Source organism: Periplaneta americana, chromosome 10, assembly GCF_040183065.1.
Source record: "Periplaneta americana isolate PAMFEO1 chromosome 10, P.americana_PAMFEO1_priV1, whole genome shotgun sequence".
Classification (NCBI taxonomy): domain Eukaryota; kingdom Metazoa; phylum Arthropoda; class Insecta; order Blattodea; family Blattidae; genus Periplaneta; species Periplaneta americana.
This window is the reverse complement of record NC_091126.1, coordinates 121,977,940-122,004,014: the sequence shown is the minus strand read 5'-3', so window position 1 is coordinate 122,004,014 and position 26,075 is coordinate 121,977,940. Positions and strand designations below refer to the sequence as shown.

Sequence of the window (26,075 nt, the reverse complement as noted above, 5' to 3'; positions counted from 1 at the left end):
GGTTCACTCAGCCTCCTATAAAATTGAGTACCGGGTCTTTCCCGGGGGTAAAAGGCGGTCAGAGCGTGGTGCCGACCACACCACCTCATTCTAGTGCCGAGGTCATGGAAAGCATGGGGCTCTACCTCCATGCCTCCCAAGTGCCTTCATGGCATGTTACGGGGATACCTTTACCTTTTTTTTTTATTTCACGATTAAAAGAAATAAAGTACTTTATTACAATAAAATACTAATTGACTTACAAAAATTCTATTTCAGTAATGTTAACGTCACCAAAACGTTTGAACGGAGCCGCCATTTTCCATTGACTCTGTGGAGGAAACAAATGACGATCGTAAAACATATTTTATAGTACCGTAAAGAATTTGCAGTTTAAAATGTTGGCAACCAAAGAAACAAATGGTAAGGAGATGATGGAAATCGAAGACAGTATATAAAGATTAGAAGAAATAAAGTACTCTATCACAACAAAATAGGTATTAATTGACTTACTAAAATTCTATTTCACTAATATTACCTTCACCAAAACGTTTGAACGGAGCCGCCACTTTCAATTGACTATCTATGCGGGAAACAAATGACGATCGCAAAGCTTGTTCTTTAGTATCGTAAAGAATTTGCATTTTGAAACGTTTGGAAAAAAAGAAACAAATGCTAGGGAAGTGATAAAAACAACATGCTAAGAAAGTGATAAAAACAAGCAAATGCTAGGGAAGTTATAAAATTGTAGCGATAAATAGCCATGATTGGTTGAAACATGCCCTTTCATACCGTTTTATTGGTCAAAAGTAGAATGACTAGTAAAAGTGTAATAATCTAGGGAAACTTATAGGCCAACCTCGAGTGGTATTGGTTTGAAAAATAATAAAATCATAAAACGCTGTAATAAAATATGAGTATTATTAGTTGCTTATAGTACGGTAGTGTAGTTGAGAGATTGGTGTTAACATTGTAATGTTAATAATCTATCTTATCAGTTTTATTTTCTGAAACAAAATATATTAACAATAGGCTAGAATAAACAGATTTCATAAACAAAACACGAATTATAGGTTTACTTCATTCAACTACACTATTTTTTTAATTAAATTGTGAAGGAACTTGGCTGTTTTCAACTATAAGTCTAATAATGCATACATTTCCACTGTAAACCTTTTCTTCTGCCTCTTCAAAAATGAAGAGGTTATCATAACAGAGTATAGCGATAAATAATCAAACATTCACGGTTGCGGCTGGTTTATTTGAAAACACACTCTTAAACGTTATTGAACCACATTAAAGTAGTCAAATAATTTTAAATACATACTGTGCAACAAAGTAATAATATAGGTACACTTGAGTTTTCTGAATTGCACACAAAATCGTTCTTTGTATTATTTCCTAAAAGTAAGATATTTGACTCAATTTATAAAATTGTACTGGACGGCTTAAGTAAATTACGTGAGAAAACGTTTAATATTCAGTATTACTTGTGTGGAAATTCACTCACTCATAACAAGGGAAGTTCACAACCAGTAACAGTCAATTTTTGAAATATGAGGACCTTTGTTTATCTGTAGAGTCATCTGGCCAGAGCGGGTTAAAACTTTGTTAGACTAAAATGGCAGTGGGAAAATAGAAACAATTCTGTATATACTAATCAATTTTTCTCGAAGGCTATTGGCCTGAGGAAGAAGGGAAGAATACAGTAAGAGAAGATGGAACAGTGGTTACAGAAAGAGACATCAGAAAAGGATAAAGTAAGTGAATTAAGTAGAGAGGAAAGGAATAATAATGCAGGCTTGATTCAAGTAGAAGTAGAAATGAAGAACCAGGTTTTAGAAAACTTAAGACTAAAGGTAGAAAACATCAGTGAAAAGATAGAAGAGTTGATGGCAGAGAATAACAAATTAAAGAAGAAGATGAGTGACTACGATCTCAAGATGAGGAAAAATAACTTAATAATTTTCGGGGTCGAAGAAAGGGGCCGGGAAAAAGAGATGGATACCTTTGAGAAAGTGAGAGATTTATGTGAAGTGATCTTTAATATCGAGTTGAGAGAAGAACATGTCGACCATTCGTACAGATTAGGGAACGGGACCAAAAGACCTATCTTTTTGAGCTTTAGGAATACAAAAGTAAGGGAGTGAAAAAAGTGAGAAAGGGTTAAGAGAAGTAAACAAATGACAGCATAAAATTAGTACTAACATTTGAACGTTGGAACAGTAAATGAATATAAGAGAAAGATAGGAGAAAAGGTCAAAGAACAAATAGGACAAATAATTCAATATGATAATTTATAGAGATAAATTGAAATTGAGATTTTAGTGAATAGTAGTTAGAGGAAAAAGGGGATGTGAAAGGAGTATATAATATTAGATATATTAGGATTAATGAACAAATAGAGAATAGCAAATGAAATGTAGGAGAAATACTGAAGGAAAGTTTGACCAAGTAACAAAAAAGGTACGTAGTGTAATTGGGAGTATTTATGTAGACGTGTACTGCAAATAATGTGTTATTGTAATAATGTGTTAATGGTGGCACCGGATACAGAAATGTGAGGTACACCATTACATGTAAAGAAGTACTGTGACGAAATATATCATATATAATATATCATAATCAATTTTTCTTAGGATATCACTTTTCCTTCCATATGATTAATTTCACACGTCAGTTTGTTTGTAGTATACAAAACCATAAAGAACCCTGTCTTCATTGATTGGGCTAAATCGTCCTTATGTGTTTCTTTAATACAAAACCATTAATTTTTGCTAAAAAAGTAATTTTATGTGCACAGTTCCCCTGAATAAATTAACTCTTCAGCTCTGAATATTAAGAATATCCGCCTAATAGTTTAGAATAAGTTGTTATAGACAAGAGTCTGCATACTTAAAACCATTTTCTCAGTATTAGGTATGTTGGAAACTTGTATTTCCTTGAAAATATTGAATCGATTTTTTGCAGTGTGACAGTTCTCCCTCTCTATAAATTTCGCATAAAGAGAAACTAAAGGTGGTCACAACTTCTTCCTTCTCCGCCCTCTCTTTCTTCTCCTGCTCTTACATCGTTCTCTTTGTTTTCTTCGTCATCGTCAACATACTGTCGTCAAATTTTTCGTCTTAGAAAGAGTACTGATCACATTTTTACTAGTTACCTTTCCTCTAAAAACATCGAGGTTGTGTTATTTTCAGAACCCATTAAACTTATTGAAGAGAAGATACCTGAGTGTCTATTTCTTTCATTCTAGATTTCTTGATTTTTAAACCATAGATTCATAGTTAAAACTATCGTTAAATATACAAGTATTACATACAAGCACTTGAACATAGTGGTTTTTTTCCCTCACATGGGGTTTAGTTATCAATAACAGGTAACAACCGACTAATACGGACAGAGAGAGGGGAAGAGAGAGATTTCACCTATCTGCATCAGGAATGTGACTTGAATGTCTTGTTGTTGCAGAGTTTTCAACGATGACTGACGAAGAATTTAAATGAGCAAAGCGTAGACCTAATTTACGAGGGGGATCCAGGAAATAACGACCGTTTTGTTGTAATAATTAAAAAATATATATTTATTTGAAAAAACAAAGTCTGTTACATAACTGAAGCTTCCTTTACTTCTCTACATAATCACCACCTACATTTAAACATTTGTCGTATCTGTTCACTAGCTTTAGAATTCCCGTGTTATACTCCTCTGCCGCCAGTTCATTAAGCCAGGTGTTCACTGTCTTCTTCAACTCATCACTTCAAAAACGATCCCAAAAGACAGTAGCCATGACTTTTTGTGTTGAGAGAGTCTGTTTGAATTTTCTCGGTTTCTTGGGTGATGAGGGATGATGCCACTGACGTGATTGGCGCTTGGTCTCTGGGGTGTTGTGAGACACCCAGGTCTCATCACCAGTCACAATTTGATCAAGAAAGGCGTCTCCATCTGTGTGATATCGCATCAAGAATGTCAATGCTGAGGCCATTCTCTGAGTTTTGTGTTGGTCACTCAGTTGCCGTGGAACCCATCGTGCACAGATTTTGTGGTAGCAAAGATGTTGCGACACAATTTCACCAAACAAAGAACGAGAAATGTCAGGAAAGGCAATATGCAATTCGTCGAGTGATGTGCGCCTGTCTTGTAAGATTCTGTCGTTCACTTTAGTCTTCAAGTCTTCTGTGATGAGTGATGGGCGTCCGGGTCGAGTTTCATTCGTGGACATTTGTTCGCCCATTGTTGAACATTTCGCACCATTTTCTCACATTTCTTTCATTCATTACAGTATCACCATACACTTCTTTCAATTGCCGGTAAATTTCTGCAGGTTTCAAATGTCGGGCATTCAAAACTCGAATCACACTCCTCACCTCACAGTCTGCGGGATTATCAATCACATCGTTCATTTTGAAGTAACACAAAATGCACAATGGCGACTTGTTGCAACCAGTACTCACAACATTATGAGAACACATGTTAAGGAAGCCAGTTGACCTTCAAACAAGGAAGGGGAGCCAGCTGCGCGGCGGGTATGCGCGAACGGTCGTTATTTCCTGGATCCCCCTCGTATTTGTAAGATCGGATACATAGGGAACCACAGATTCGTGTCCAACGATCGTTGTATCAGTTTTTATATACAGTGCTCAAAGAAATTGTTGCATATTATTTTATCGAAAACTTATGGAGAAATAGACCAATGCAATATTTTTGTGCTCAAAAATATTGCATAGTTCTTCACAAGTTTGCAGTAAACTAATATGTCACAAATTTTTGTATCAAAAAATAAATATTGCAATTTTTCTTCATAAGTTTGCAGTAAACTAACATGCACCAATTTTCTGAGCACTGTTCACTTTATACTGTACTAGCTGAAAGCACCCGGCGTTGCCCGAGTTGTTCTTTTTGCTTCTTTTTTTTTTTAATTAAACTGGTTGTACCAAAGAATCAATATATACATATATCATTTAATTTATATTGGAATATTTTTACCCTTTGACTTCTGCATGCCTATTTTTTTAATAGGACTTGAGAAACTCTATCTCACAAAATCAGAACATATTAGGCCTATATTAATTCTTATTTCATACACAGAATACAGATACAATATAAACTCGCAATAAGTCATTTTTTAACATAGAGACTAATATTCTGAGAGACGTATACCAGTTTTTTTTTATAAATTAAGAGATTATTTCCACAACGCATAACATAATACATTGGCAACGTGATTATACAGTTAGAATTTCGCAGTAACACATTTTCGGACATGAACAACAATATTTTGAGAGACGTATGATATTATTTTTATTTTTACTATCTGACCTGACGGTGTTATTTTCAGTCGGCTTACGTACATTCACATACTACATTAACAATATGACAAAAGTATCATTGGATTTCTTTTTTGATGTGTGTAAAATCTTTTTTTTTTCCTACTTCTTTGTACAAAATATAGTTGAGAATGTGAAAAACACGGAGTTTTTAAGTTAATGTCTGCAACTTTGAGCGACTATCCTTGAGCTTAATTTTAATATGACCATTACAAATGCTAGTCGCACTGAAATTGCTGTTACTTAAAATCGAAACGCATGTTAGTGGGTATCATAAGAATGCGTGGATAAAAACATTTTCTTTCGTTTTGCCAGTTAATATTGTCACTACGTTCTGAATGAGTTTTTTCACACCAATTCTTGTTTCATTGCATAATTTTGGTGGGTCAGTATTTCACAATAGTACTATTGGTGATTCAATATTAAGTATTAAATTATATGATAGCAATCCTTGTGATTTCAAAGAATTCAAGAATTCAGTTGGATACAACACAGTCTGCTCACTATGAACAACTGCATTGAGAAATTCATAATACGTTCCTGGGCTGAGTAAAGATATTGCATGAATTATCTAGTTTTAGCCTTCGCGATCTGTAACAACAATGTAATTTAATTTCGTGTTAAAATTTCCAAGGCCTCGTCAAAGTCGATGTTGAATACAACAGACGATAATAAAAGAACAATTGACTGTAGACGATTTTGTATTTTAATATTATACATGAAGATTTGATCTATTTATTTTTATATTTTATAATTTTAATTAATTTAACTTCCATTTGCACAATTTTAATGTAGCCTATGTTCTTCTCCTGGTTATGAAGGTTAAATGTGCAAACTTTGGCACATATTGGTCAAAGCGTGTAGATTTGTATAGAAAACATACACACACATACATACATACATACATACATACATACATACATACATACATATATGCATACATACCCACATTCAATTTTATATATTAAGATATTTGTTTATTCGTTTATTTAATGCTCCACTGTGAACTGAGACGGTGTCTGTTTCTAACTATAGTACGAGGGAGAGTAAAAAAATAACTTTAATAATTGTTGTGTTAATTGAATATGTACAATAAGACTACAGACACTTCATCACTTTTAACATAGTCTACAGTACGTTCAATGCAAGTGTTCCTGTTATGTTATGTTGAAAAGTGATGAAGTGTTTGTAATCATATTGTACATATTGAATTAATAAAACTATTATTAAGGTTAATTTTTTACTCTCCCTCGTATGTGGTCAGGTAGAGCTTCGGGAAATCTTACGTAATACTTCAATATCAGGTACCTTAAATCTAGATCATAAGAAAGTAAGGACAGATTAAAATGCTCAGCGTGAAGGACTGTGACAGTCTCATAGACAAAGTAATGGACACTGACGCGAAAATCGAGAGTCAATACTTTCATCAATATTTCACATTTACTCGTGTGCGCCGCTTTGTTGCCACAACATACGTGGAACAGAGGTGGGTGTACATAACTTGGTATCTCGATGCCTTTATGTTTGCTGGTACTTTACAAACAAACTAAAGAAGACTTCTAAATCAATTTCTCACAAATGTTAGTGGTATATAATAAGGTTCTAAGTGTGTTTTTTCTTGTAAAATAACCAGTACTGTACTTTTTAAATCAGACCGTAGATGGAGAAGTTGCAAAACTAATTGTTTTCCTAGACTTTCGCCCGTCCATAAAAAGGGGAGCTTAAAACTAGTGAGCCCTTTGATAAAAAAAAACTAGGTATTTATTTTGATACCTCCTCTGTCGCAACCTCTGGTGGTGCTTTTGTACGAAAGGCGAAATCACAACTAATTCTGCATATAATAATTCATTTCTTTAAAGATAATGTACTGTAGGTCTATGTTTTTTTCTTTCACATGAACTACATAATTTCATTCTACGTAATACGAAATATCATGAGGATATCTGTCCGCTTTCATATGGAGTAAATGACTGTTGTGTGTTGTTGATTTCAAAGAGAGGCTCATTAATTTTTATTGTAAGAATATTTTTATATATTTCAGATGCATTATTTCCTAATAAATTGATTCGTAGGTTAGGTGCTGATGTGAGGAATATTCGTCCATTAGTTTAAGAGAAATTGCTGTGCATAGACACACAGACAGACGACATGCCAAAACTAGAGGCGGCCCATTGGCCTAAATTCTGGGAGGCCAAACTTCATATAGATGTAGGACAAATCTCATCCCCTACATAGGCGTACATACGCGCACGCACGCTCTTGAATTCAAAGCACATGCATGGGTGATAAACGGACATGTTAGTAATAAATTCAGGAATATTCTCTAATAATAAACATCATACAAAGTTTTTACGTTTTGGTTGTAATAGTTACAATGAGAGAAAGGCCAGGACATGACTGAGAGAAAGAAAGAAAATGAGGATTGTCAAACCATACTGTAAGTAACATAATAAATATGATGTTCAGTCATAAAGTTGTTTGTTTTAATAGTTTCTTGTTTTTCTTTCTTTTTTCCTAGGTCTTCTGCCTTCACAACAAGCATAATCAGGAATAGAAATTACAATGTAATCTAACATAAAAATCTCACGTTTTCTTTTAAAATTATCTAAGTAGTACATTTAAGTCGCTGAAAGCAGAAGTGGTGTAAATCATTTCTTTAACAGTCTGGATGAATATGGTAATGTATATGTATATATATATATATATAGTGAAATTATAAATTTTAGTTGAACATATTAGTAATCAGCGTATAGTACGGAGGAGGTATAAATTGCTACCTAGCGCTGTATTTTACAGAACCTTTACCAACATGTTTAACTCACATTTACAATTTTTAATTTACACCACTTCTGTTTTCAGCGGTTCAATTATCGGTATTCATATTTTTAAATACACGTACTAGTATTGTCCTTCCCGAGGGAAATATACCTTTTGGGAGTCGTAGATGGGAGGATAATATTAAAATGGATTTGAGGGAGGTGGGATATTATGCTAGGGACTGGATATATCTTGCTGTGGATAAGGATCGATGGCAGGCTTTTATGTGAGGGCAGCAATGAACCTCCGGGTTCTCTAGAAGTCATTTGTAAGTATTGTCCTCCTCTTCATATTCCGATATCTGGAGTTCGAATTGATAGAGCTTAATTTTAGACATGTCAAAATCTACGCGTTTTTATAGAAACAAAATTATTGCATTATCTATTAGATACAACACTCACTTGCAATGCGAACTCGTACTGCACAGCGGGAGGTGTGTGGTAGAGGTGACGTCAGCAGTACAGTAGCTACCAAAGACGTTATCATAGACAAATGAATAGAAAGCCCTCCAAGCAACGAGCTAGAAGTAAGAATATAGAGTGGCGATCGCGCCGCCATCTTTGAAAATTTTGAACCTATGTCCGCCATGTTTTAACTGGTCAACAAGTGGGCGTGGTTCCTATAGGATAATACGGAAAGTGACTGTATAGAACATGTTGCACTTTATGAATCTTATTTTATATCGCATTAACCCTTATAGTCCATTTTACTAACACTTCTTTATTTTACCAGCTGTCGGGAAACTCGTGCAACAACAGTTTAATCCATACATCTTATGTTAACATCGAAGCTTAAAGATGTGGATACAAGTGGATGTGATTCCTATAGGATGAAGCTGAAAGAACTGTTTAGAATGTTGCATCATGTGAATCTTATTTTATATCGCGATAACTCATATATCCCATTTTTACCAGTGGGATGGAAACCCAGGCAATATTTTATTCTATACATCGTACATTGACATTGAAGCTTTAAGATGTGGAACAAGTACAGAAGTGGGTTGCTATAGGATGAGGCGGAAAGGATAGTCTAGGATAGTTGCATCTTGTGAATCTTATTTTATATCGCGATAACTCATATATCCCATTTTTACCAGTCGGAAGGAAACCCAGGCAATATTTTATTCTATACATCTTACATTGACATTGAAGCTTTAAGGTGCGGAACAAGTACAGAAGTGGGTTGCTATAGGATGAGGCGGAAAGGATAGTCTAGGATAGTTGCATCTTGTGAATCTTATTTTATATCGCGATAACTCGTATATCCCACTTTTACTAACACTTCTTTATTTTTAATAGTCGTCAGTAAACCCATGCAGCAACATTTTATTCCATACATCTTAGCTAACTGGAGTTGACATGTTTTTTTTTTTTTTTTTTTGAAAACATGTCAACTCCAGTTAGTTAAGATGTATGGAATAAAATGTTGCCGGGGTTTTCTTCCCACTGGTAAAAATGGTATATACCTGTTATTGCGATATAAAATAAGATTCACAAGATGTAACTATCCTGGACTACCCTTTCCGCCTCATCCTATAGGAATCACCTCCACTTCTGTATTCTTACTTCTAGCTCATTGCCTCCAATTCAATGTATTACCATGGATAAATATATAATAGGATACGAAAATTGATGAGTTTCCCGTAACACATACTAGAGGCGCTGTTGTAGAAATTGATCTTGCTGCCACCTATTTCTGGGAGGGGCTTTATTGCATCTAGCAGCGCACCAAGTAGCGAAAAGAGTAATTACTCCATGCATTTAGCAGCGCACCTGGTGACGAAAATGTTAAACTGTGCAGAAAGTATTCCCTCCCTCCCTCATCGATATTCAAAACTAACCCAATTTAAAATAAAACATTTACAGTTTTATTCCTCAAAGCATATTCTACTGAAAATTCTTACCGGAGCCAACAGGAAGATAAAAGAGACGATGTGTTTTACACTACCCGATTAAAATATAAGCAGACACAGACAAAAAATAAAGCAAAAGGTTAGATAATTAGGATTGTATTCTTTGGGTATTTATTGTACAGCACAATGGAAAAGTCTGCAAGAACTACTTACAATACATTTAACAACACTATTTTACAACGTCCATAAACATCACTGTTTAACATACACTGCTTATACACACACGTATCACTTTATGTTCACCTATTAGCAAGTTTCAGTCCGCCATCTCGGCTCTTGGACTCTCCCTTACAGCAATATCTCGAACGGATAAATAGAGAACTCTGGGTAATGTACCCAACACGTAGTTCTAATATTCATCACCTACGACGTTGGGCGCTGATCACCTTATTTCAAACCCCCAAATCCAGATGGTGCTGACCGCAGTTTCGCATCCTATTATATATTTATCCATGGTATTACCTTCGACACACTATTGAAGCGACATCAAGACACATGACGACACAAATCGGAACTACATCTCATGTTACACAACTGATCGGTATTACAAATATCCGTTATACCAACATATTACAGCGCGGTCGGTATTACAGATATCCATTATACCAAAAACATTGCTACTATTGCTCATATTACTCCCCAAAAGAACGCGTAGTGGTTCATCAGTTTAAATGAAATGATTAACCACAATATACGTACATACTGCATTTTGGTTTAACATAGTCGCTGCGCCTCCAAAATCGTAGAATGGAAAAGCATAGTCACTTTTAATTCCTTTGATTTTTAAAACTACTATTGGTGTAATTTCAAGCATTACAGGAAAAACGATTAAATTATACTGAAAGTAGCTTTGAAATTCAAGGGAATTAAAAGTGGTGTTTTTTTCTCTTTCTGCTGAAAATTCTGTTTAAATGCACATAGCGGATTTTGGGACGCAGTGACAATATGGATATGGGTCCACACCTGTGGAGTAGCGGTTAGCGCGTCTCGCCGCGAAACCAGGTGGCCCGGGTTCGATTCCCGGTCGGGGAAAGTTACCTGGTTGAGGTTTTTCCGGGGTTTTCCCTCAACCCAATATGAGCAAATACTGAGTAACTTTCGGTGCTGGACCCCGGACTCGTTTCACGGGCATTATCACCATCATCTCATTCAGATGCTAAGTAACCTAAGATGTTGATAAAGCTTCGCAAAATAATCTAGTAAAATAAAATAAAATATGGATATGAATAGTCATATTGGTTGAACATTAAACTGAAAACTACTGAGAACACATTCCGTTTTATTAATACAATCATATAACCCGGACTGCTGAAACTTCAACTTAATTTTCTAATTAACCGTGCATTTAATCAAAAAACGTAACATAGATTTTCTATTCATTTCAGTGTACCCTACCTTCCCTTTCAATCTGCGAGATTATTTCACTTCTACCGTGTGTGTGTATGCGTGCGTGTACGTATGTGTGTGTGCGTTCGTGCCATTTGTTCTCTGAGAAATATTTCTTTCTCCACTATTTTTTTTTGTTTTCTTTCTTCCTTCTGTGATTCTTATTTTGATGTATACATCATACTGTATTTCCTTCAGAACGTCAACAAAATTGTAGATGGTTGGATGCGATGTGTAGAAAGACCCGTTTAAATTAGCGTGAAAAGATTCGCAATTGTTTGTTTTGCGATTTGTCGTTGTACTGAACGTTGTCCAAATAACCGGTGGAAACAGGGCTTCGTTCGAAATATAATTATCAGAAATGTAATCAGTAAACATTGCAATTCTTTCGCCTCCAGACTGAATGCTTATGATATCTTCAGTGAAATAGTCATCGATATCTTCTGGATTTAAAAAGGGTAAGCCAGAAAAGTACTTCAGAAACTTACTTTTTCTCAGTTTGCTTTGAATTCTGTTGCCAAACGTAAATTTTGACATTTTTCCCCAATTCTGGCCAAGGTAAAACTGGCAACTTCTGATTTTGACTGAAGGGATAACTAGTTTTGCAGCGGTATGTATAGCGAGTTCAAATCCACATACATTTCTGTTGGGGCGACTAACACATCTCGTGATTCACATTGTCTTATAATACACTAAAACATTTCTGTATAGCTTTCGATTTGTTTATTTGGCAGCAAAAAGAAAAATAAAGGCACATGTATTTCAATAACAAGACAGGTAGAAGGGACGCAACTAACCGTTCTCTAGTGGCTCAATTAGGACTCAGCTAACCGCCATTCGTCATAATGAACTGAATTCAATCAAGCTCACGACTCCATGTTTTATGACACCACCACATTTGTCTAAAGCTGATTTACAGTTTTTTAATTTGCACCAAACTCTGATTTTAACACATTTCTATAAAACAAATATATTTCGAAAACAAAAAAATAATTTCATTTGGGAGCAGAGATGTTGACGAGGACAATAACGATAACGCGCCTAAAAATGTCTTTTTCGTTTAGTAGTTAGCATCCGGCACTCTTCCCTCAAAGGCGCAGCGACAATGCGAGGGTTAGATGGCACGCATTGGGTGGGTAACCGAATACTCAACAGATCCGCACAACGCTGCCACACCTCACAGCTCGCACAATGGTGTCTCGATGTTTTTGCTATAATTATCGAAATTGCATTGAACCCTTCGCGCCTTTTTCAGGACCTTGAATTACCTCACCCGGCAATTGACGCTAGTACATTAGTAACGCAAGGCTGCGGCCAAGGCACTTCCGCACCGCGAGGATAGTAGTTCGTGAATAGCTCTCCTCTGTTTAAGTTCCACTTCCTTTTGCTGTAGTGGCGGAAAATTTGGTACGTGTAATTCTTTATATTGATTTACAGTACGCTAATCCTATTGTTTCTCGCAAGGTGGCAATGGTAATGGCTAAGTATAGCGGTGCGTTTCAAATAGCAAAGGTGATTTAAGGAACACAGGTGTACTAACGTTATTCGTTAGAAGTTTCTTCTACTAGTTCACGCATGTCCATTTCCGATGTCTATATCCAAACAGTACAGTTGTCGCCAAAATTTTACGATTAAGTTATAAGTAAACAGATCCCGGTTCCCTCAAATAGGAAATTCAAGAAAGTATATTGTACCATCTATGACCTATTAATAGCTCTGGATACATTAGCCAGAAGGAAATAGTCTGTCAGATATCCTCCATAAACAGAAACAAGAGCGGATGGTTTATGACTATGTCACTCTTGTTCAGTTCGGAAGCTGAAACAAATTTTAGTTTATTTTATTTGTCTATAATCTGCAGAAAAATACAGAAATTGTGTAGAAAATGCTAAGTGATAGGGCCTATGTAGTCTTGGCTGGCAAAATTTAATATCGCATCCAGCGACCTCCCGCGTTTAATGTCAAACTCGTTCGTGGAGGCAAGCATCGGATTAGACAGTGTAATTGCTCGGGGTCGTTCCGAGACCTCTTCCCATGTTCGTTGGGCACTTTCCGAAGTTCTTACAGTGTCTTGGGAGATTATTCTGATCATTCGATTACCAAGCACTGAATTCTCTATAATGTAGGGTGTTTTAAGAGGAATAGTAGTAAATATTTCGGTGTTTGTAGTATGATAAATGAGGCACTCAGAAGCAAAGTGATACAAGTGACATTTAGTAAGTTTTGAGATAAATGACTTTGAAGTTGAAAAGATAATTAAAAAATCTGTTACAGGTCTATGTTGCTGTAAATTTACAATTGTGTATGTTGGTACCTAAATTTTTTAACTTCTAAATAGAAATTATCTATTGTAAATTGTTTTAGGTAAAATAGGGTCCTAAAGTCACTTGTATTATTTTTCCACGAACATATTTTTGTGGAGAAATAATATAAGTGCAAAAGTTTTTAATATTTGTATATTATTTAAAACAAGAACAAGAAAATTGCTTACAACATTCAAACATTCCTGTCTTAACAGCATTTGAGCTTTCTGATTATCATATTATAACACAAAATGTGTCTGTATAACCGAAAGAATCACCCAGTCAATCTTCTTAACGTATCCAGCTGTTTGCTGACAACATAAAGTCCACTATAGTCCACTGTATTCTATTCAGTTTTTATTTTTCACGAGAAGTGAGGGGTAATTTGAACGGTGTTCATTATAGATGCCTGTTGCTAGTAGCCAGAGTAGTCAATATATACTGCAGAGCTGTGTCTTCTACAATTGCTATTGATGATTTTAATTTCTTCTTTTGTGGTTTATGGATGGACAGTAGGCCTATAGAAGAATGTGTTCCAGATCTTCATCATGATTATTACACCACAGACAAGTAGGAGTATCAGAAAGGTGAAATCGGTGTAGGTAATTGTGTGACAATGTGACCTGTTCTGGCTCTTGTTAAAAATGTTTGAACATGTCTGGGCAAGTTTTTTTTACATTTCCAGGTTATTTGGTTTCTTTTGAACAGACTGTAAAATTTTTCCTTTTTCAGAAGAGAACCAATTGTTGATCCATAAGTTTATAAAATGAGACTTTACTGAAGCAAAGGCATTGGATAGATATATCACTTGAAGAGGTCTTGGTTGCAAATATGTTGCCTATTTCGCAACGTTATTGACTTCCTCGTTTCCCGGTATACCACAATGACTAGGTATCCATTGAAATGTTATTTCCTTTTGGAGTTTTTTTAGTTTACTTAGTTGTTTCTGAATTGGAATAATTCTATGTGCCTATAGGTTTGGTACATATTTAACTATATTAAATATAGCTTCCTTGTAGTCGGTAAGTATGCAAATAGATTTTTCAGAAATTTGAGTAACACACTGAAGAGCAGCACCAATAACTAGCAATTCAGTGTCAAGACTGGAGGAGGATGAACATGGTATGAAGTAACTTTCTTGATATTTTGAAATATAATACCCTGCTCCTGATATCCCATCATCAGGGTTTAGAGATCCATCTGTATAAATTTGAAGATGAGCCTTATATGTGCATCTAACTTAAGAATGTATGGAGGATCATTTTTGGAATGATTTCCTGGAATTTGTATGCTATGTTCTGGAATTACCCATTTCCATGGAGGAATTTCACAATTGAAGTTTTAACAACCAGTGGTGTCTGTGATATATATTGGTATTTCTTCTCTCTTTATTTTGTAGAAGTTACACGGGATATTATCTGACAGTTTGAAGAACATCTGAGATCTGGACGAGACTTGCAATTTTAAATGACGTATTATTTTTAGATCCTTTTTTTAATACATAGTGTCTGATAGGTTGAATGTTACATCTGTAGGACTCCTACTGCGAGTATTCCTTGAACTTTCTCTTCCACGCACTCTTCCACGTCCTGCAGTCCTTATTATAGGCCCATCCTTCGTGTATGGGTGGGATGAATTTCTTTAGCTATTGCAAGTTGCTCCACTTAGCAAAAGTTATCCTTATTGTATAGTTGGTCCAGCGTAATGTGTGCAGGCCTTCCACGAAGATGTTTCGAATAAGTAATATGTTACCTTTCTCCATTGTGGAAAATTAATTAGTCATAAACAGAAAAAACGCAACACTATGTAAACAACGCACTTATATTAGTTTGCCTCTCAGACAAAACTCTGAATGCAATGTAATATAGGAGTAACTCCAACATGGAACAGCACTGGCTGGAACTGCACTTATATTACTTTTTCTCTGAACAGAAGTGACGTTAAAGATTTAGAATATACACTTACCTCAATTTAAAAAAAAAATGTCACTTGTATCACTTTGCTTCTGAGTGCCTCAAATCTGAGTAAAATAAGTCCATATGACTCGCGGAGACATCTAAAAGGAATAATTTGATAATGAAAAGAAACACATTAATTTTATATTCTAATTATACATACTTCATGTCTAGACATTTAGCTTTCAGAGTTTTTTTTTTTTTTTTTTTTTTTTTTTTTTTTTTTTTTTTTTTTTTTTTTTTTCCGAAATTCGTAACGATGGGTAAGAGGTGATACGTCGTGGCTATCTACAAAAAATTGTCATTTAACTGAACAACAGTAGATTATTAAATTATTAGATTAACATTATTATTATTATTATTATTATTATTATTATTATTATTATTATTATTGTTACTACTACTGCTACTGCTGCTGCTGCTACTGCTACTGCTACTACTACCACTACCACTACCACCACCACCACCACCACCACTACCACTACCACTACCACTACCACCACCACCACCACCAACACCACCGCCGCCGCCATTATGTTCAGAAAATTGAACTGTTAACTAATATTTTGTCTTCGAGTAGATCTTGTAAAGCAGAAACATACAGCAATTAGGCCTACATAACAAAGTTTGTCTATTTTGAGAAAAATTAATTTTCAAAACATTCTTTTTATTCACCTGCAAATTTACAGATACGAGGCATCACTTCTTAGCCATCGATAAGTGTAACGTATAAATTAAACTAAAGAGATTTGAATTTCCAGATTGATAATCTTCATCTACTAGATTTGGGTGTCCTGGCCCTTTCATCTTTCTACGAATTATACCCCAATCTTAGATTTCTTTAAACGGTTGGCTTCTGTGCTTGTGATCACAAAGTACAAAGTATTGCTTCTAGTAACACAGAACGAATACAAGGAAAGGGATATGTGACTATTTTCTTTCAGTTAGAGTTAAATCGTTACTTTTCAAATCGAGAATCGATTTCCATCACATGTTAATCGTACAGCTAGACAGATGAGCAGATATATAAAATGTCAAAAATCAAATGTTGTCAGAAGCACAACTTTAGTAGTTTCTTCAAATTTTCGAAATCAGGTTTTCTGCGGAACCGATATTTTTATATACTAAGTTATTTATTTAAGTAAGAAAGTAAATTTAAATATAAATTCAATTTTAAAGGCTTTTTATTATAACAGCGTCTGCCCGCGATCATCCAACTGTCCGCGTAACATGATTTAGAAAACAGATAATTTCAAAGCATGAAACCACGGAAATTAGTTCTTGCGGAATCAGAATAATGTCCGCCGTTTGATTCCAGACATGGGCAAAGAAGATTAATCTTTCGTCCATGAAACTGGGCGTTTATTCCTTATCATGTGCTGTCCTGTATTGTCTCAGGGTGGCCCTGCGCTGTGCTGACCACACGACTAGGGAGGCCCGCAATGTGTGCCTGTCAAATGTTGGTCCAAATTTATATATACACACTCCCCCACATCGTATTGAAAGTGAAAACACGATAATGATGGTAGTAGTTGTCAAAACGACAAGGGTGGTGGTAGTAGTAGTAATGACGACAACGTGAATAGTGGTGATGAAAACAAAGTGGGAAACGTGGTGGTTGTGGTGGTGGTGGTTAGAAAGTTTAAAAGGTTGTGGTTGTAACTTCATGAAAACGAGATTGAAAAGATGGTGATGGTGATGAAGACAATGAGGATGAAAAGGTGGTGATGGTGCTGGTAATGAAGACAATGAGGTTGAAAAGGTTGTGATGGTGGTGGTAGTGAAGAAAGTGAGGTTGAAAGGTGGTGATAATAACACTATCCAACAAAAAAAATTGTCATACCTCCGCGATAAAAGAATAGATGATTCTTAACAACAAAAGTTGCGCTGATTTTGAAAATCGCCATAGAAATCTCCTATCACGTCAGGTTAAAAAGATATAAACACATTTAGAATCTCACATATGCGGTTTCAGATAAAATATTATGTTAGATTAATTATTATGATATAATGATGTATTCATGCTAGTTTAAGATTAATTCATAAATGTAGTTTTACATGCATGCAATAATATTTGGGTCATATTTTAATGGAACATACCTGTAACTTTGCTAAAGTGTTTGATAGTATATGATTTTCTCTTGTACTCCTGCCTACTCTCCCTCACAAGAAACCAATAGTAATTCCACATCATTACTGGATCCTTACGATCTTGGTATCTCTTCTCCATTATGAAAATGTCGTAATGAAACCGTTCCCCTTGTTCATCACTAACATCACCCAGATTTTACGGGAGAAAGTTTCGATATGAATGAAGGTAATGGATTTTCAGACATTCGACAACCTGTGTTTTTGTAGCAAATTTGACACCAAAGTTTTATAGTTTTCTGCTTTTGTGTTCCCGAGAAAACCACGTACAACTCTTGTAAGTGATTGCCAAGCTGCTACTTCAACCATTTGAAAATTTTTCTTAAACATTCCGTCCTCCGTGAGTTTTCTGATTTGAGGTCAAATGAAAATCCCTTGTTTTAATTTTGCGTATGTTAAACTGTGGAAACGCCTTGTAAGTATGCAAATCCACTACCGTCGTTGTTGAGTGTCTTAACAAAATTCTTCATCAGTCCAAGTTTTATGTGGAAGGGAGGAAGAAGAATCTTATCAGGCTGAACCAATGGTGTTTCTTTTACATATTCCTGTCGCTTGTCCCACTAAGTCACGTGCCAAATCGTTCAAGTCTACTTGCTCTACAAAATGTCTTTCACTTCCAGAATTATCTTTGAAGTAGAGGCCTCTGGTTCCGGGGACAACTCAGACCGGGGATCACTATTTCCTTCACCATTACTATCACTACTCCATCTCTTAGGGGGTACAGGTACAGGCAATTCCTCGCTATGTGGAACAGGTCGCATGAAACGATGAAAGAATATATATCTGAATACTGAATAACGTGTTTACTTTTCCTAGACATTCCAGATATATTTGTCATGTAGAAGTAACAATCATTAATATGATTATTGGTTTTCGCCACACCATAGGTACAGTAAATAGTGACGTTTTTTAGTTTGCTCTGTAACCACAATCTAAGATTTGTCGTACAAGTGATGCAATATTGATGAGGTGACCATTGTTTTTCCTGGTTACTAATTTGACATCCGAAGTATAAAGAATATGCACGTTTAGGAATGTTACTTTTTTTCCCTCTTATTTTTGGGAGTAAACCGTCCACGAACATAACAAAAATGATCCGGATTATTTCTGCATTTCCGATGTGAACTAGCTCTTTGCATTGCACCATTAAACACTCAATTACTTCTGAAAAAAATACACTAAATGAAAAAGAAACTTCACAATATACTACAATGCTATCAACACATTCATAATGAAACTGACGATTTGTTTCACAGATGGAGTACGCATATCCCCACCCAGGCAGTATATTCAACCTCCGGCTAACGTAATGCCACAGTCTACTATATACAGTCACAAAGCTTGGGATGATTTTTTGCCAACGAGTTGCATTTCTCGCGATAGTTGCTAGCCGCTTGGAGCGCTGTGAGAACTAGGAACAATAGACTGTGTCACTGCCATCATGATCTAATACAGCCCGTAATGCAGGCCATGTGACTCGCTTAACCCGATCACGAAGGGCGGCGTTTCAACCATATAAATTAATTGGAATGCATAAAGAGTAACATATATTTCTCTAAAATGTAGTGCAATTGCATTAATAAAATTTAAAAAAATGATTAGGGGACACTTCAGACATAATTCTTTGCTAGTTAAGGTATAATATTATTTTTGGTGTGAAAATTACGTTGTTCGTATGTGTAATACCTATCTTTATTTCGATTAAATATTGCGAAATTCTTGTACATTCATTTATGCACGATTCAATAATTTTCAGTTGCACCGCACGAATATTTAGATATGTTGAAATTATAGGTTATGTTTATTGTACCAGTTGCCCCTTTCTGTCTAATTTTAGTGGTCTCCAATGCCCTGCCACTACATATGTATGTTATGTCATATTGATATTATAGGTATGTTTACTATATTTAACTTATATTCCTATATTCGCAATTATACATTATAATTAAACATAATGTCATGTATGACACCCGTCACATTCTATTTGTCTGCATTTTAATACTACAATTGAGTACTGAATTATTGTATTTATCTGCTACCTAAGAGACGAAGTAACAGAATCGTACGTACACTAATTTCATAGGAGTGGTATGGTAAATTTTCTGTCTACGATTAAGGAAGGTAGATGTGCTAAATTAAAATCACAATATAAATCCGTTTTTATTGAACCTCAAAATAGCTTCCATTCTAAACTTGAAATGTTGACGCGAACAGATTATGTTAACATGTAAAATTCTCTTCACATTAAAATAAGACAGTTTTGTAATTATTTCTGCAACATATTATGCAACAAGAAGTAAACGGAACTTACGGACAAATTACACTAAATAAAGCTTAGCAATGATAAGCAATAAAGTTATAATATAATATTTCACTGAGCTCCATACACTGAAATAGAAAACCCGAACAAACATTATGGCCGTCTAGATCGAAAAAGCATTGACTGTGCCGTATTTCGCAATTTTGTGAAAAGCTATGTAAACTGTGAAACGTTAGTTATCTGTTGTAATAACTGTAAATGGCTAAAATACAATAATTTGAATAATAATATGGGACAAGGAGGCGTTTGTAGTACTATAAATTGTAAGAAAAATAGGTTAGAGTTATCCTTCTTCCGAAAGATCCAGGAAGTTGAGTTTATAGAATATAATATATATTTTATGAAGATAATATATAAACCTTATATATTTCATATTTCAATAGTGGAAGGAAGGTGTTATTTTTTTCAAAAGAACACGATATCGAAAGTACAATACATTTTATCGTCTAATGGGGAAAGGGACTGTGATGAGGCGATAGTAGCGATCCTGGTGGTGAGCAACTATCTATGGATGCATATTTCAACTGTTTGTTTGCATATTTAGTAAGTATTAAGCTTCGTGACTCTATATGGTAGACTGTGGTAATTCTTTGTACCGAAAGGAATAAGATAAGCTATTTCATCAAATATTTTTGTTTACCGACAAATAAGCAGAAATGTGAATAACGTAAGTTACATCACGTTTTATGCAGGAAATAACATTACTTTACAACCCCAATAGAAGTGCCAGGCTGGTGTCTATCTGGGTTTATCTCTTTGCGGTGTCTACTTCTAGAAGAAAAGACAGATTTATTACCTGTATCCTGATAACTGATAAAGGCTTGATTAGGTGGTGTAACATAACAAATAACACATTTTCATCTTCACATTTTGTAAGTATGTAAGTAATAATGTAGGACAGGGGTAGCCAACATATGACACGCGTGTTACCAGGTGGCACACGAACTCGTTTTCGATGTAGGATATCTAACATATCTAAAAATTGTGACGTGATGTGACATTTTAATCATTGTTTTCAGAATCTACACGTGAAAATGGACTAAAATCATCTATTACCTTCATGGAGGTAAATTTCATGTTGTGTAGTGTAATGATGATAACTAGGTTGAAAGGGTGATGACTGATGATGATGGTGGTAATGAAGACAACGAGGTTAAAGAGGTGGTGGTAGTGATAATGAAGGAAAACAGATTGAAAAGTGATTGTGGTGGTGACAGCAAAGGTGTTGGTTGTATGTAGTTATGGTGATGATACTAATTAATTTTTAGTTGGTTATTTGAAGCTGTATCAACTACTAGATTAATTAGCGTCGTTGGGATTGATGATCGCAAGATGGTAATTGGCGAGATGATTCCAAGGATTCGCAATAGATTACCTGACATTTGTCTGACAGTTAGAAAACCTCGGAAAAACCCAATCAGGTAATCAGCCCAAGCGGGAATCGAACCCACGCTCGAGCGCAACTCCCGATCAGTAGGCAAGCGCCTCAGTCGACTGAGCTACGCCGGTAGCCGTGATGTAATGATATGCTTTGTGACAACTGATTTTGTATAATGAATATTTGCATTGTTAGCTTTAAGACAAATTAAACATTAGTTGGAATAGAACAGTGTATAGAGCAGAAACATGGCTATTATGATGGAAGTTGTGCTAGAAAATGTGTCTGAAGAAAGAATAATACTGAAACCTGTCAGGAAGAGAAAAACAATTTGGCTGGATCACTGGCTGAGAGGAAACTGCTTACTGAAGGATCCACTGGAAGGAATGGTGAAGTGGAGAAAATTTCGGGGCCAGATAATAGACAACATTAAGATATATGGATCCTAATTGGAGACGAAGAGAGAGGCTGAAAAGATAAAATATTGGAGAATGCTGGGTTTGCAGATGGACCTGCCCTTGGCAGAGAACTATGAATGAATGAATGAATGAATGAACCTTTTAACACGCTCTTTGAGATTTAGATTTCGATAAATGCGTATTTGAAATTTAATTTAGTAATTGTCAGTTTACGTTTCCATAGTTAACAAGATTTGACAATATTAAAATTGTACTTTCGTTGCACCAAAAGATGTGAGCTCTTGTCTCATCTGGACGAAACTCGAACCCGTATCTCCTGTTGACGCACGACCGCGCCCGCCCAGATGACAATCTTTCGCTCAACATCCGGGTGACAATTTTATTACTTGTTTGTGTGTAAGCGTTGTACTCATCCTGTGCCTTTACCTGCAGATCGAGAACATCAGGGCGTGCCTGGCCTGTCTGGCAGAGCTGGGAGTGAATGTGGACGGTGTCCAGCCAGAAGATGTGCGCCACGGGAACTTGAAGGCGATCCTCGGGATCTTTTTCTCGCTCTCACGCCACAAGCAACAACAGAAACATCGACATCCCGACAGTATGCCCAGGTACGTTGCGAACTGACAGAATTTGCATGACACACACAAATAACTTCTTTAGGTACTATATTGCCTTTTGACGCTGTCAACAATTACTAATGCGTGTCGTTTCTGTATCCAGATTAATTATAGTTTCGTCAAAAGTTGCCTTTTTCCTCAAGACTGACTTATTTTTCAATTTTTTAAATGTTTAACTGAAATCGATAATGACTGTCACGCCTTAGATTAATTTGTGTTCCATCAGTAGTGAAATAAATTACTCAGGTAATAAAATTGTTCGATTTCAAGCATGATTGTGATATCTAAAGTGCTGGGTAAAATCAGGTATCTTTGGTAATCTGTATCCTTCTCACTATTACTCGCATTTTGTGTTATTTCCAGTGTACTTTTAGTTCCTCAGTTAACTGAAAGCTAAGAGTCGGCCTTTTACAACAGAGACGTTGGCCAATCGGAAAAAAATTGAGAGTGTGAAAAGATTGTTTTGTGGCAAGTTCCCTTAGCATGACCTATTCCTAATATCTGTCACCAATCGATTTAAGGGAAAATATTACTATCCACTCACAATGCAACGCAATATATTTGCGTGGGGGGAGGAGCGGATGCGGTTGAACGAGACACAGTCTGATGCTGGCAACAGATACCAAAACACTACATTTTCACTGTAGAAATAAAGAAAACTTTTATAAATAATACTTAAAGATTTAATAAATCTCATTAACATCTTCAATGTAACGCTCTATAATATAAGCTCAGTTGATTCAACAGAAATGCCTCAGATTATTAAGTATTTTTATTTATGTAAATTAGTTCTAAAAATTTAAGTTATATTTCTAAATTTCTGGTGAAATAATAGCCATTATAGGCTAAATTTACTTATTTATTTATGTCTGAAGCTTACCTTGTCATTTTATTTCTTGTAGATCAATTATTTTATTCTGCTACTTTTGACTGAAGCGAATTTCTCTATGACTTGTTTATTGAAGCGGGCAAGTATTTCAGTAACTCATTTTTCAAAATTCGCAATGTTCATCTGTCCGTTATAGTCACCAGTGGATGTTATGTTTTATTTAACGACGCTCGCAACTGCAGAGGTTATATCAGCGTCGCCGGATGTGCCGGAATTTTGTCCCGCAGGAGTTCTTTTACATGCCAGTAAATCTACGGACATGAGCCTGTCGCATTTAAGCACACTTAAATGCCATCGACCTGGCCCGGGATCGAACCCGCAACCTTGGGCATAGAAGGCCAGCGCTATATCAACTCGCCAACCAGGTCGACTCACCAGTGGATGTACCACCTTTGTAAATTAGGAGAGCATTTTGTAGAAAATCGTTTTCACTGCTCGCATAATAGTCGGTCAACCCCATTACAGGCCATATCGGTCCAGAGGGTGGCGGGGGTTAAGGCTCCCCTATTTACAGACAATCGTCATTAATGGCAATAATGCTCAGTCGGTTAAGGTGCTTTCCTGCCGGTCTGAAGTTGCTCTCGGGCGCGGATTCGACCCTCCCTTGGGCTGATTACCTGGTTGGTTTTTTTCCGAGGTTTTCCCCAACCGTAAGGTGAATGCCAGGTAATCTATGACGAATCCTTGGCCTTATTTCGCCAAATACCATCTCGCTATCACCAATTTCGTCGACGCTAAATAACCTCGTATTTGATACAGCGTCGTTAAATAACCAACTTAAAAAAAAATGGCAGTAAGAATGTCAGTCCTACATCACCGCCACCTTTACCCGTCCCCCAAGAAAATTCCCCTGGTACCCATTTCTGTTAGAGATTGAGTAAACCTTCGGGCCGGAAAAATTAGATCAATGTAGAATATCCATGACCACCATCGGGAATCGAATCCACGATCTTCCGGACTTTCAAGCTTTTCTCCCGATTCTTTTTCTTTCTTGTAACTACACGTATACACCTCACTTTTCGACACACTCGTTGCTTTAAATGTTTTCTCCAAAACATGACTAACGCAATCTTCCATTTCTTGCATTGTCATATTCGCTCTGGAAATACAAACACGACACACGACTTCTTTGGTATCAGAGTGTATGTAATTTCCTCTGTCGTCTATTAAATATAAAGTAATTACTAAACATACCAATTACATATCCATCACCTGAGTGAAAAATAATTATAAATGTCGTGTTTAAAGACTGAACCCAACTAGGTTACGAGCAGGCCTAGATTGAGGGAGGATAACAAAGAATGTTAACATGTGGGGGGAGCAACAGGTATGCGGTATAAGTAGCACATCCCCAACTCCGCTTGTTACTGATTGGCAATGTTCACTCTAACGTTTAAGCTCAACGTAGCTTCCATCTGTAGAAACAGAGTATAGTGATCGAAAATTGTAAAGCAATCGTTTCTGCAATGAAAGGAAATTTAGAGGCAAAAACAACATAATATTATCCAAATTCATTTGTTATTTATTTTCAGTTTTCTTCCCCTACATATTAAGCCTAATGCATTATCACAAAGAAGCTCAACTAGAAATGAGTAACATACCAAGTTTGGGAACATGATTGATGCTCCAGCACATTTTCAGAAGTATTGGAAGATTCAGGGGCATTGGGTTGAAAAGTCAAACGTGTGCTGTCCTTATGGTGATATTAACAAAGTCGCGATGGAGTGTGTTCACTCTTGCTTCGAAGTGAATGTCATTTGTAGTCTTTTCAGCATATAAATATTGTTCAGGAGATACTTGGACAAATTGAATTCCCCATGCTCTGGCTATGATGGGTCTGTTACACGAAGGTAACAGACAGCACTGTGAAGACTTTCTCGAGATCGTTGAGTACCATAGTGTTGGTAAGTATATGTCATCCAATCCAGTTCCCCATTTCCTGCTAGCTTCCACTTTTATTTTAATTCACTGATTGAAAGGAGTTTATATTATCCTTTCTATATTGGTGATACTTGCATCAGGATTGTTTGTTTGCAAAATCTAAGATAATTTTGTGTAATACACTTCCTGTTCCTTTGTTTATTTTTGTAACAATCTACAGTAGGGCATATCGTATTATGAGTCCATAAAATCTAGTAAACTTTGTTTGTCTCCCATGATCATTCTATGGAGAATAGCTCAAGAATGACAGGAAACGTCGAACATCGCAATGCATGCTCAAACCTGCATGAGCAAACACTCGATGTATGACACACAGTGGCTAGAAATCAAATGTTTTGATTCTCATCTTACACGAGTCTGGTATGTCAAACATCATCATTTTGGAATGTTATACATGTACGATCGTGACTGGTTCGCATAACGCAGCTGATGTCCTGGTGCCACACAGATCCCAATCGATGTTTAATCTCAATTATTATACTTAAAAATATTGATGCGATAACGGTGATAGCTTTGTCCGATTCCTCATGATGTGCTAACTGCAAGGTAGAGACATTAGCAGGGTGCTCCAAATAAAGATGTAAAGGCCACATTGACGACTCACGTTTGACTCCCACAACGTCAGTTAAGGGTTGCAGAAGTTTTTGGCTTGAAGCATACTTCAGTAAGAAAAAAAAAATAATATTTGGA

General features: G+C 36.0%; 1 protein-coding gene across 7 annotated transcripts in view; it reads left to right on the top strand.

Annotated features, from left to right (window-relative positions):
• Positions 1–26,075, top strand: part of sick (sickie) — a 461,315-nt gene that overhangs the window by 189,753 nt on the left and 245,487 nt on the right. For all 7 annotated transcript variants that reach the window (XM_069838099.1, XM_069838098.1, XM_069838100.1 and 4 more), the window contains one exon: positions 22,374–22,546. In XM_069838099.1, coding sequence (XP_069694200.1) covers positions 22,374–22,546 — 173 coding nt within the window. The remainder of the gene's footprint in view (positions 1–22,373; positions 22,547–26,075) is intronic.